General features: G+C 36.6%; 1 protein-coding gene across 9 annotated transcripts in view; it reads right to left on the reverse strand.

Annotated features, from left to right (window-relative positions):
- Positions 1 to 2031: 2031 nt before the first annotated feature.
- Positions 2032 to 14054, reverse strand: part of RALGPS2 (Ral GEF with PH domain and SH3 binding motif 2) — a 144460-nt gene continuing 132437 nt past the window's right edge. For all 9 annotated transcript variants that reach the window (XM_048073382.2, XM_067001492.1, XM_048073386.2 and 6 more), the window contains 3 exons: positions 11893 to 11998; positions 10603 to 10694; positions 2032 to 8390 (listed from right to left, as the gene is read on the reverse strand). In XM_048073382.2, the coding sequence (XP_047929339.1) occupies positions 8361 to 8390; positions 10603 to 10694; positions 11893 to 11998 (228 nt within the window). In that variant the 3' untranslated portion in view covers positions 2032 to 8360. The remainder of the gene's footprint in view (positions 8391 to 10602; positions 10695 to 11892; positions 11999 to 14054) is intronic.

Consider the following 14054-nt stretch of genomic DNA (forward strand, 5'->3'; position numbering starts at 1 on the left):
CTAAAGAAGAAAAAGACCTTCAGCAAAGGCTAGTTTAGCACAGCAGCAGCTAACAGTCTCTTGTGCTAGTTCAGGAAAAAAAACAAGATTTTGGATCTGCATTTTGTCCTTAAGTTCCAAATTGAACAAAAATTGGCAACTGAAAGAGGCAAGTACTGGTGCAAAGATAAATATTGGCTATCTAAGGATGTATGTTTCAGTAATAATATTCTATTTAAGTGCAAATTGATAAAAACATTACTTACAAGTTAGAAGCATGGACTCAGTCTTCTGTAGGCAATTTATTTGCTGTTACAGAAACATGCCTCTCCACTGTTCAGTCAAGGCATACAGTTCATGCCAAAACACTATCATCTGCCTACATCTGGATATCATCTGTTACCTAACATTCTCCTGGACAAAACCTGAGATTAATACAAAAGGATGATCTCCTCTTTTCAGCTGGCTTATTCCATGCCTCTGGCAGCACCTTGCTGTGGTTTGGTTCCTCCATTTCTCCCACAGACTCGAACCCTCCTCTCTGCCCCACATTAGGTTTCCTTCACAAACTAAAAACAAACAAACAAAAAAACAAAATCGAAGAGATGAGGTTACAAAACTGAGGCAGTAGTGCATACTTCTAACAACTTCCAAAGGAGCATTCAAGTCAATGGACTCACTAGCATATGCACCCAGTGAAAAACAGCTGAAAGTATCACCACACTGAAAATCGTTACAGCCAGCAAACAAGGAAGGGGTTAGATGCCTCTCCCCACACCTGCCCTCTCATTCTACATATTGAAGGCCCTCTTCTGTAAGCTGTACTCCAAGAGACAAGAAAATAAGGAAAGAGGCCAAAGGAAACCTTGACATACTGCTTGATTTGGAAAAAAAAAAAAAAGCTCTAGAGAACGCTCACTCCAGCCACTTCTAGCAGGCACTGCAGAAAGATGCTACAGCCCCTAGGAAAAACGTATTTAAAGGCAAGAAAGTATGTGAAAGACAGAAGCCACAGACAAATGATGGATCTAACAGGAGAGACAGACAGACCAAGAATCACTAAGGTTACTGTGAAGAGAGATGCAGTTGGAATAGGGAAGGAAAGTCTTTTCCATCTTTTCCCAGAAAAGGGCAGCAGACCCAAAAACCACTTCAGACTTTTTCAGCTTTTCAACTCACAGTGTCAGGCTGCTGTATGCCTGAGCATGGGGTCATCACACGAGTCTTAATAAAGCTGCTCATCAGAAAACCTGCTTGACAGAAACTCACAAGTAACAAGAAGAGTTTTGAAAGAGAATGAGAAAAGATAGACATTACCAACAAATTAATTCCATCTTTCTTTTTACACTAGTCAATACAGTATCCTTCAAACTCAGCAACATAGAAATAACAAAAGGTGGAAAAGAAATCTACCTTAGCCCTGCTTCTTTTGTAAATACATTTGGAAGGAAGCGTTCTGTTAAGAAAAATAAAAAAGAGAGCCCAAGGCTCACGACCTGACAAGCAATGACCCCATAGCATTTCATGCCAAAATTTGCAAGATTATGTTTAGTAAGGCTGAGGGAGAATAAAAAGGCACTGAAAATAGTGAAACACCAAACAAAACGCTAGTATTGTACAATGCCTCACATGCTATTCATTTGTTCGTCATTTTTAATTTATATTCTGTGTAGTTCCTCCGTAAGTTAAGAAGTCAATCTGCCTGAGGTCTGTTTTCAGTGAGCTTAATTCATCATACCTCCAAGCATAGAGACAACAGGAAAAAAAATCTGATAAACTACCACAGTGAGAAAAAAGGTCATCATTTAGCTGAATAATCTCTACAAACAAAACCAGCACAAATCTCTTCAATGAACTGTATTTTCCTGTTAGTTTATGGACTTTTGTATCAACTGACAATGGAATATTTACTCACTACATTCCAGATGTTCATTGAGAAGAGCTAGAAAAACTCCAGCTGATCTCAGCATCATTCCAAAAGACAGTCAAACTCCATCTTGCAAAAAACGGTGGCAGTTTTTGACATGAGAAATTAAAACTTCAGACACAGGCCATCTTTTAAATCATTTATTTTAGTAGGAAAGATTTTTGAAACCTGTACTTAAATTCATTTAAACTAGCTTATGCAAACACACAATTTTCACACACACACACAGAGAGAATAAAGTATTAAAAATGTTGAAGAAAAAAGGCTAGAGGTCAGCCAAACTGCACATCACTCGGTGAGATCATAGTGCAATCGCTCTATCGCCATTAATGCCTCACACCAGCAGGGAATGTTAAAAACGGCTTGTGTTTACTGCATGACAACCCTGATCCCCCCCTCCAGTGATGGTTGGTCCTTAAAGGATTATTATAACACAGATATGAATTCCTGGTGCTTTTTATGCTTCAGTACTGTAGTATTTGAACAGATAAACTCCCGTACACAAGGAGATAGAGGCGCCTGTAAACAAGGTGCTCTAGGACCCCTTCTTTCAACGTTTGCTTCATTGATTTACACAGCTTTTCCATTTTATCTGTAAACAGCTTTGGAATGGTAAAAGATACCTTCAAGAAACACATTTCAAGGCCAGAACCTATCCAAATAACGAGAACTAATACGCAAATCAACCGCTAAAAGGAAATGCAATATTCACGATGCTTTTAGTCATTCAAGTGCAAGATCAGGCTAACAGCCATAACCATGCCACGATCTGCTGGAGCTTCATTTCATTACACCTTTTTTCTCAGTAACATAACCTCAAGAAAACCTGTCAGGTCTGGTCTGCAACATTCCTGGCTAAACTAAATAATTGGTCTTTTCTCCCTTCACCTCACCCGTCTGTCGTCTCCAAAAATTCTCAGAAAGCGTAAGACAAACTTTCAAACTATCCTTCCCTTTCCGATATCTGAATTTATTACCACTATACTAAAACTACCATGTTTTTATAAGGATGCATTCTAGGAAAACAAACCATTTAATTGCTTAAGAACAACATATTCTTTCTTCCGTTTCTCTTTCCAAAGGTTATAAAGTCTAGCTACTAAATCAGTCTCTAGCAGCTGTTTCAGTGAAGGACAGCACTCTTTGCCTAGTGTCGGCACTAGAAATACAATATACAAAACCGAGCTTATGGTATATGATGAAAGAATATTATAGATTTATTCAAGGTTTCTCTTCCCCCAAAAATTTTTTTCCTGTAGTTTTTATGTTAACAAAAAGCTTGTAAGAAATAAATCTCAATTACATTCTTCAATGCTTAAACCAAAGGAAATGGGAGAGAGAAAAGGATGCTCGTTTCTAATAGTGTGAGCTCTTAAGCTCATAAGCTCCAAGCCATAACTTGGACAACTCTTTTCACTTTTTTCTCCACAAATACATCCATTTAGAGATATACCAAAATTAAAATAAATTAATTTTCAAGAAGTCTGGGCTATTTCTGATAAAAGCTGTACAAACCCAGGCTACCAAATACCACTGCATTTTTCCTAAATAGAGGCTATACAGACACAGGGAAAAAAAAAATACTAAAACTCAAGCCACAACTATTTTACATTGACCAAAGCAACTAACTTCTGCAGAAACATAATGACTGTAAGGAATGTTACCCCCTTGTTACATCAAGGACACAGTACGCAAGTCTGCCATTATGGTACTCTCAGCACTGAAATAACAGGATTGGTCTTTGAGTTAGTAATAAGGCACTGACAAACATCCTCCTTAAATCCAAAACACTCTCTCTAGATACATAACAAATTAGAATGATGGCTTTAAAAAGAGGATAAGCTACAAACAAATTCAATATCTACTCATGGACTCTTTTAATTAGAACTTTCCCAAGCCAAATCATCTTATCCACAAGCCATTTTTAAAGGAAAAAGATGGAAGGAAAAGGGCAATACATAAATAATAACAAAGCTTTTAAAACTTCATGTTGTTGGGAGAATAAGCGATTGACTGATGTGATTTATACGAGCCCTGGTGTCCTGATCTTGTAACAGGCAGCACGCTACAGCCAGCCATGGAAACGACCGGTGAGTTAGCATATAAAAAATCAAAAGGGCAAAGAATTAAGAAAAATGTCACTGACTGAGCCAGAAGAAAAGACATCCCATGATTTATCTTGATTTGCACAAGATTTCCTAAAGTTAAACCAAAACCACGAGATCAATTTGCCATTTATCAAAAGAATCTAACCTCCTAGAGCGTCGTAGCATTACAAAAAAAAATGCAATTACTTCTGCTGGAAGGGAAAGCATTTCCTTTCAACATTTGTTATGTTTTATACTAATAGAAGAGGACTGTATTGGTGAAAATATGTAAATGCAAATAGAAGAGGCTGATGTTGCAGGAAAAATTAGATTAGATGAATTTACTTCTAGTGAGGAGAAGATGGCTAATAAAATCCTGCTGTGTTCTTTTATGCTTTTTTTCTTTACTGCCAATATGTTTTCAAATATGAACACTTGTATAAATGCTTTTCTTGGTAAAAGTTCAAGTACTCTTCTGCAGTTGAGTTCTTAAGGGGAAAGTTAATGAGCTGATTCCCCAAAAGATACCAATTCCTCAAGCAACAGGCTAAAACAACTGCATAACTAGTGGGCTGCTTAATGTGCAATCCACTGCTATCATTTCCTTAACAGATCTTCCTTAAGTAGGATATGATTTTTACAGTAATTTAAAAAGCTAACACAATTCCAAAGCTGGGTGCTAAAGCTCATTCATTAGGGATTTATATGCATTCATTCAGTACTTGTAGTTTCAACACATACAGCTTGCACCTAAATACTTAATGAATCATAGCAGCCTGAGCAATATCCCTGTGGCATGAAATGTCTGCAAAATGAAATACATGTCTGGGATGATCTATATTTACTCAAATTATCAGAAGTTTTCAAAGTTGAATCTTATTTGCTTTCTAAGAACACTGGAAGAGAAGTTTGAAAAACTGCGCAAAAATTTGTGGATTAAGTTGGAAAGATTAGAGTTAGCAGTAAGTATTCAAAAACCAGTACCGAGGGTAATCATGTATCTCTAACGCATTGCACTGATTTCACAAACTGTTCAGTCGTTCCCAAGACTGTTAGTTTAGCTGACAAGGCGGTTAGCAGTCAGCAGGTGACTTAACATTTCCACGGGAAACCTTGCTATGAGGATCTACTCTGAATACTTTTCATTCATATGTTTGCAAGCGGGGTACTGTAAGGGGCATCTTTAGCTTCAAAATCAAAAATATCGTGAAATAAATTGACAAATATTAGCTGAAGAATTTCATTAGTTATTAAGAAGGTAAAGAATGAGAGCATTACAAAAAAAACATGAAGAGAATCTGTAAACTAACTGAAACAGCCTGGGTAACAGTTTTATCTGAATAATGTGAGCTCATTGCTATCCCTGTTTTCTAAGCACTGGTTTAAACTTATGTTTTTAAACTTTTTTTTTTTTAATAAAACAAAACAAAAACCATTACTATGTTCTTTACAGTGCGTTTGACTCATCCAAGTCTTTCCAAAGCTTAGCTAAGAGAACTTTCCCTCCAAACCACCACCACCTCTTCCTGAGCAAGATCTATCACAAAATTGGTCATATTTCATTCGTTCTGTGTTGCCCTATAAGGCTAGTTGACCAAATATGAGATAAACCATAAGAAACTACTGAACCATTCATTGCAATAAGTACCAATACTGTCTTCTGTCATTAATCACTCCAGTAACTCTGGCTACACATTTTAAGAAACTCCTCCCACAATATTCAATCTCTCCCGCAGAAAACAGCTTATCTGAGGGTAGAAAGCCAAAGAGGAGGAGGAGGTCTAAGAAAAATTAAAGTCGGTAACAGCAACACTTCAGTAAATGAGGATTTGTGAACTGTTTTCCCCACCATCCTCCTACCATAAAGCCCTAACTCAAAACAGCTGGAAAAACACCAAAAAAACAATAATAAATGACACCTCCTGACCTGGCTCTGTCTTTAAGTAAAGCTGCGTGATGTCAGGCTGTGGCTCCCAGTTGCACGTTTCCTTTCACTGACAGAAAAACAGATACAGTTATGCTGCAATGAATCTATAATAGCTTATTTAAAAATTCAAAATCCACAGGCTATTATCCACAATGCTTAAAAAAGTACACACATTGCTAAAAAACACTTACTTGTTGAGAAGAAACACACATTAAATAATTTTTAAAATGAAAAAAAACAAAACTGAAGTTGTGCAAAGTCTACTACAGTAACACTGCTGGCTACGAAGATGTTGTCTTCACTATACACCCAACGTGGGTTAACTGGGGCGATGTGTGAGTTGAAGAGGGATTCAGCACAAGCGACTCCTTTCCAAAATCCATGAATTCAGGATCAGAACAGACTATTTAATCCCCAAAGCAAAAAAAAAAAACAAACAAAAAAACAACTTGCAGAGGGACACAAATTCCCACGCTGCTTGTGGTGTAACTCTGACAGAGGCATCTTCCTACTGTTTTCCTTCTACCAAGAGCCAATTCACAGGAACAATTTTAGAAACATAACCCAGCCTATTACCATTTCACTCCACATCACCAAGTGTGTGTGACTTTTTTTTTTTATTTGCTTTAAGTGTGAGACTGGTTTATTCTTCTCTGTTTTTTCTCCCCAGAAATCAGAAATTAATCACGTCACGTAAGAGATTAATTTAACTCCGGAAAAAAAAAATTAAAAAGTGAATTTATAGGCTTCTACTCTTATGCAAGAGAAATGTACATTTTCAAAATAATCACTACTAGTAGAAACCTTTATTAAATAGTCAGAGAACTCTGCCACAAACTGGTAGGTAGTTTGTTTCTTTTTGGAAAGGAGTATTCATGGTGGAATCTGCAAGCTTATTTATGGCCACTAAACCACAAAGTCAATGAAACATTTCCTACTTTTCCACAAACTTCAAAGTTCTGATATCAGACGAATATTTTGGACAACGTTTCCTTGCTTTACGAAGGTCATATTTTTGAAGATTAAATAAACACTCATCATCCAGAAGACACTATCTAGGTGATGTCAAGGAAACCCAACCAAAGCAAGAATCAAAGTTTTATGAATAAAACACATTAAAATATGGTTCCCTTTTTACAAGCTTCTTTTTTTTTTTTTCTGTGAGAAATTTCAGTGACCAAGAATTGTTCCTGTCAAGGATGGAATTCTGATAGTCCCACACCTTTTTTCTCTTTATGTTATCCCAACTTTAATAAATTATTTGCCTGAAGATCAAAAAAGCTTCCGTATGTACGGTCGACTTTAGGCCATGTTATCCATACCACACAATGTCATATGCTTTGACCAAAGACAGATAATAAAATGAATTATTGCCAAATGAGAACATGAAAGCTTGAGATTGTGCCTCTATCATTTTAAAATATAGATCTTAAATGATATTATGAAACACCATACACTGACAGTGGTCCCTAGCTGATAATTTAACAGATACCCAGAGAAGTCAAATGTCATCATGAATTATACCAAGGTGGTGGTGGATTTTTTTTGTCATTCAACCTTCATATGTAGGTGAGCAACAGGTGTAGAAACAAATGGGAAGAAAGCACTTGGCTCTGACCCAACAGCGCTTCCAGTTTTGTCTCTCTCTCACACGCATGCGTACACCTGCCAACCACCAGAAACACGTGAATTAAGATCTAACCAGGAATTAGGTATCAACGTACCAAAAGCATTTTTGGTGTGTAAGTGCTCAGCCTTTGTGCCACTCACAGGGAGTACGGCTCCCATACAGTACTAAGGCTTGCAAGCTTACTGCTATTTTAAACTTGCACTTGTTAAATTTCTTGTACTTGTAGGTCTGAGAGAAATGACATTGCTCCAGGCTCAGTGTGCCTGGAGCAAAGCTCCCATTGAGAACTCCTGGTATAGTCTAAACAACATCTCTACAGTGTGCAGTACCTCTTTTACCCAGTTCATACATAGCTTTTGATACAACTCTTAAATACCAGTTTACTTGCTTTCTTAAGAATACCTAAAAAGGTGAGTTATTTTCAAAATTAGTATAAAGTTAAAAGAAACTCAAACAAGCTACAATCTATTTAACTCAAGCACAGCACCGCCAGAAGTTTCACACACACTATTTGGTGTTTTCATTGTTGTTTTTCCTTTCACTCTTTAAGGCAGTGGTTTCCACAAGTCAGTTCAGAGAATTTAACAAAGCATGGTCCATGGCAATTCGTGTTGCAACTCCATTTTTCATTTGGGGGACTCTACTCCCCAGCCATTAGTAGTTTTGTTCAGGGCTCCAGAGTTCAGATCAACTTGACAAGCTCTGTTCTGGCACAGACTGCAGCTGGCACATTTTCCATCAGGACCTCATTCTCAGTTATGAGATGGTTTAAATTGTTCTCTGTTCATTTGTTTGTTTTGTATTAGCCTGCTATTCAAAGGTCATCAAGTTGGCAGGAACCTGAAAACAAAAATACAAATAACTGATGCCACTGTTTCAGACACTATTCCACCTGTTTAAATGCACATTTTAATAATGCTCAGTCTGTCTCAAAAAAAGGGGGAAGATGCAACTGTCATTAAGCAGTACAAGTATACTTACAGCTGTAGAAAACCCAGGTATCAAAGTATGGTTTATGATTTTACTACATGCCTTAGATCTTCTTAATTTTGATGAAATTTAAGATTCAAGTTGTCGACAAAGCAACTTTAACATGATAAATCTCAGCACTGAACTGTGCAAGAACCTTCTCACTTGAGTCCCATGAGATAGAGAATTCTTGGCACAGGTCAGTGACTGATGTAGGCCCTCCAGTATTTTTAGGACTAATTTACAAAAACAAGGCATAAACACTTTCCTAGGCTTTTCCCACAGGAAATCTGAATGTGTGATGGAAACATCACTCCCTTTCATGAATATTAAAGCTAGTCTGCATTATATAATTTATATCCCCATTTTCTCCTTATCAGGAACTTGCCTGACAGCAACAACTCCTATTTACTCAGGGTATTAGAGAACCACTAAATTCCAGATGACTGCCAATAAATACATAGTTTGGTCAGATTTGAAGCTAATTATTTCTTGCCTTGCATTTACTGTTTATCCACAGAAGCAAGAATGACCAACCGGGTTAAAGTTTCACCATTAAAATTAAAGATTATATATGTTAAAATAGTTCCCAAACTTATTCAGCTGGGTAGGTGCTTACTCTGTTGAAAGCACGTCTAAATGTGCAATGTTTTGCAGTCATGCCCTTAATAAGCAAACAACTGTTTTTAACAGATTCATGAGGTGCTTCTCTAGGGAAAGCACTGGTCAGGAGTCAAATCACAATCAGGAGAAAGACTTTAAAGGATCTTTATTTTATTTAAAACACATTTTGTATCTAAACCAACCTTTATTACCTAATGTTTGCATGAAGTGCTGCTTCTTCTAACACTGCAAGAACGCTTGCACTATAACTACACTCAAATACGCCAGAAAACAGAAGGTATGCAACAAACAATGGTAAGCAGGGCTACTGGCCTTTTAGTGGGGGTCTTCTTCCATAACTCCTCCCTCACCTGTCTTTTAAAATCTCCTGCATTTATCTTCACCTTGCTGCCATCCTTTCCCCAGGAAACTGAGCCAAGACCCTTAAGCTTGCTGCTTTTGCATAAGCTAGGAACTGAATGGTTTAGACAGGTTTGCATTGTGTAGCACTGTTAAGCCTTACTGAATAAAAGCTGTCATCAGAGTGCAGTTTTTGGGCCTGCCTGGCAGTCACCACCTTCTTGCAAACTCCTTACCATTATTTGCTACTATTTGCACTCTTTCCAGCTGGGAACACAATTTCCTCTCCTATGCACTGTCTCAGATACATTTCTGCGGCCCTCCTTACTCCTGAGATTTCTGTAAGAAGCAAAACTGAACAAGAATGCACAGAAGGATCTGAAAAGGTCCTTAACTTTCCCCCTATTCTTAAGCATAGCCATATAGAAACAGGCAACAAATTCATTAACATTTTTGCTTCAGGAACTCAAACATGTGCAAAGGAGAAGGGAATTTAACAAAGATAAAGCGTTAACTCAAAGATACAATTTTGCTCATGAAAAAGTAACAATTTCTATGGGAACAGAATTTAGCAGGGGTTGGAATAGTCTTTTCTTCCTTTTTGAATCAGGGAAAATTCGGGTTTTGCTTTTGATGTCTTTCAAATATACTCAGAACTATAATATTTTTATATATTTTGGAAATACATACAAAAAACAGAAAACTTGCATGCCCAAGACCTAAAAAAAATGGCACCATAGAGAGGTACCAGAAATTGTTATTGAATACTATGGCTTATGGTTTTACTATATAACTATAAAATAGTCATTTTTAAATGGGCAGCTCTGGGACAGAGCTTTTAGCATATTCCTTCCATTTCTGAAATTTTGAAATTGCTTTAAATTAGCCTCAAGATAACCCCCAATTTTTCTTCATTACCAAAGAAGCACTGAGGATGTGTTTACAAAGAGACAAACAAGAAAGTTAAGGCAAGTAAATAAACAGGTGAAATCAATGTCTAGGCTGATCAGAGTAGACCACTCTTCATACAGAACCATCAATTACAGCTTAGTCATCTTGAAGCTCTATCAGTTGTGAGCTCTTAACAGCTCGTAATTTTATTTCAACATCTTGCTCTCACCTGTTGTCTGTTGCTTTGGCAGGCAGCACTCAGGTGTTTAAACCAGAGCATTGCATTCATTCTATTTCCAGCTTGAAATTTGTAGGAATTTCCTAAGTGAAAAAGGTATGGGAAAAAATGGATAAAGAAACACAGCCAATACTGTATTTAAATCTTATCTATAGTCAAATAACTCTAAATTATAACACTACAAAAACATGTTATAGCAAAAAGTTCTTAAATTTCACACTTTGACTGGCATACGTGGAGTAGCTTAAACAATTGTTTGACATAATGCAAGAAGTCACAGCTCATCTGTCTTCCTTTTGGACATTCTAGATTTCAACTAACACCAGTGTCAACTAGAAAAAGACAAAACGTTTCTCAGAACCATACAACAAAAACACAATTTTTGTTCAATGCCATTATTCAAATTTGGTATATCATGGTATTTTTATGAAGTGCAAGATGGCACTGAAATGCACTCTAAAGCATTTGGAAATATTTGAAAATTATTCCTAAATATTTTGACATATGTCAGACTGCTATTTTCAGTATCTCATGTTAGGCAGTGCTTACTTGGATTCACAAATGTATTACAAAAATGTTTCAAGTTGCTGTTGCTAAATTTAAGCTGACAAGCTTAAACTAGAATAGACACTCAAAAATAAGATGTACTAAGCATGGACATAAATAAAATGAATAATGTCAAGCTCTTTTATCAGAACTGCTAGTGATGCTCTTTGTGCTACGGAAAAGTTAACAATTTCTTCAGTTTAAACTAAAACCAGGGCACTATGCTAGAATAAAGGAAATTATTTTTTTGTTCTTTATTTTTTCTTCTGGCTTCTCAGTGCAATATAGTCAAATCTTAATGCTTTTCCTGGCAATAGCACTGCATTTCAATAGCTGTTTTGTTTTGTGGTTTGTTTTTTGTTTGAAAGGTAGAGGTCAAACACTTGGTGCTTAGCTGAATAGCAAACTTTTTATTGCTACTTACATTTTTGTGTACATGAAAACGCCTCTGGATGGTCTAAATATAGTTTAAAAGAATGCAAATGAATACTTGCAAGAAAAACACAAGCAGAGCTGTTAGTTTGGACAGTACTTAGAACTTCAGGAAGGAAGACTCCTTAAGGATTCTCTATAGAGAATTGTTCCCACAGCGTACTAATGGTATGATCCCTCTAAGAGCATCTGATTAAGAAAAGTAGGATTTTTTCCCGTGTCATTTAATTTTGCTGAGGTATTCCTACACAATTAAGTGTTTATTCTGGGTATCACTGTGCTCTTGGTACGAGTGTTACTTACCTTTCTCAGAATCAGTTAATAAGAAAAGATCTGGATGTTCAGGGTCATCTGCCATCATCACCATCCAGCCCACCACTGACACATTCTTACTTGGTGTGGATTTGAACTGAAAATACAAGCAGAGATGTAAACTAGCACGAAGCAAGAAGCCTCAGACAGACTAAGTAGAACAAGTATTCAAAAGAGACGTTCTCAGTGTCACTGTCAAAGACAGAGAATAACTTCAGAGGAAGCACATCATGTAAGTAAGCTTACGAATTTTATATGGAATTAATGAAAACAGAACGTACCACAATTAATAAGTACAAATTAAATGGATTATCACAATCCATCAAATCACATGTCAAACATCTGAACTGCATTGTATGAATACCATAGCATTCCTTATCATGTTACTCCACATGTACGTATATACCATCATTAAAAAATGGATCAAGTGAAAAGTTAGTCCGCTCACTGTTAACAAGGAGAAGAATTGAACTCATCTGTGCTGTAACTATTCAAAGTTAACATACATAATGATTACAATAATCTGTAACTGCATATAACACAAGCCTTTTGGACATGGTAACACCAATGTGTTATTAAATATGTCCTGATGAATGAAATAGATCGAGTGAGAGTGAATATTCAGTAAACAAGACATTATTATATTCAAAATGATGGGGTTTTCCTGTTTGAGGTGTTACTCATACATTGACTTTTAACTTACACCTCCTCTTCCAAGCATGATATCAGTCTCTCCTACACTATTCCCTCTCTTAACAACCCCTTGGTTCCACTCTCCTTTCCATTCACCTGGGCAATATTATTTTCTACTTCTCAGGCCTCTCCTCTTAGTTCCAGGCAAACTGCCCATTAAATCCCAACTTGCCCATTTTTAGGCCACAAGCTTCCTTCTCCCTGGTCTCCTTGTTTATCTATTAGTGGACCCTCACAATCCACCTCCCGTTACTTGCTCAGTCCCATTCTCTCTCCAAGATCTAACCCATAAAATTTCTCTCAAGTGTTTAGTTGACTTATCTCCTCCTCCCACATTCACGTGCCCACCACAGACTTTGTCACCAGACCTTGCAATTCTACCCTCTGCAATGCTTTACCTCATTTCTGTGCCCAGAAGGTCCAACTCTGCTATATGCTGGTCACTATCAGATGTGTTATCTTTTAAAAGCCATAAAGCTAAAATATCCTTGGAGATTGTTTTAAGTTATTAAAGTCAATTTATAATTCTAGAACACTTATTTTTCATACTAATGTCTCATAGCAAATTTACAGCATTAAACATCAATTGTCTTTTGTATCATCTAAAAATACTGTTTTACCATTACTAATCCAATAAAAAGGGAACATAGCAAAAGGAACCACTCCTGCTAATTAGTTTGCGGGTATCACAAAATAAGAGTATTGGAATACTCTCTATAAGGCAATATAATTACTTCATAAATAAAATTCCATTGCAATTCCATGGCATAGAATTCATTGCAATGTATGGTATAGATTGGAATAACTGACAATTAAGAGGCGGCCTTGAATGCCTAAATAAGCTTACCTGTCTCAGACTTGTGAGACAGCCTACATTTTAAAACTCAGTTTAAAATACATTAGAACTTTAAATGAACAAACATTAGGTCAAATACTTGAAACGTGAAAAGCATTTCAACCTAGTTCAAAATAATTTAAGAGTCAACTATTTTCTGTATTTCTGAATGCAGCCTTGTGTACTGTCATCCTCATGTTGCTATAGTTACACTTGCAGGAAACATTTAATCGCAAGCTCCTACTGGTCATGTTCGGATGAAATATTTTAGCATCAGTGGAAATATGAAAGCTTGGAAACTTTGAATGGATGCTTGTACACATAGCTTAAGCGTAGAAGTGATGATGACTATTCTTATGAAAGATCTGCCCAACAAACTTCAAAATGGATGGCCTTTATTGATACCACTATAGATAAAACTGTGGGAGAAGACCACTCCTTAGAAAACCTATAGAACCACAAATACTAAAGTTTTAAGTAATTCTACTGCCTTTAGAAAAATGGCAAATTTGGTAACACCTCGTAAGAGAGACGGGTAAATTACAAAGCTGTATCAGACAACGTTTCATTACATTTAGGCCTGGATAACAATTTCTTTCCAAACAGAACCTAAAGTTTCTGTGAA

Source organism: Anser cygnoides, chromosome 8, assembly GCF_040182565.1.
Source record: "Anser cygnoides isolate HZ-2024a breed goose chromosome 8, Taihu_goose_T2T_genome, whole genome shotgun sequence".
Taxonomy (NCBI): domain Eukaryota; kingdom Metazoa; phylum Chordata; class Aves; order Anseriformes; family Anatidae; genus Anser; species Anser cygnoides.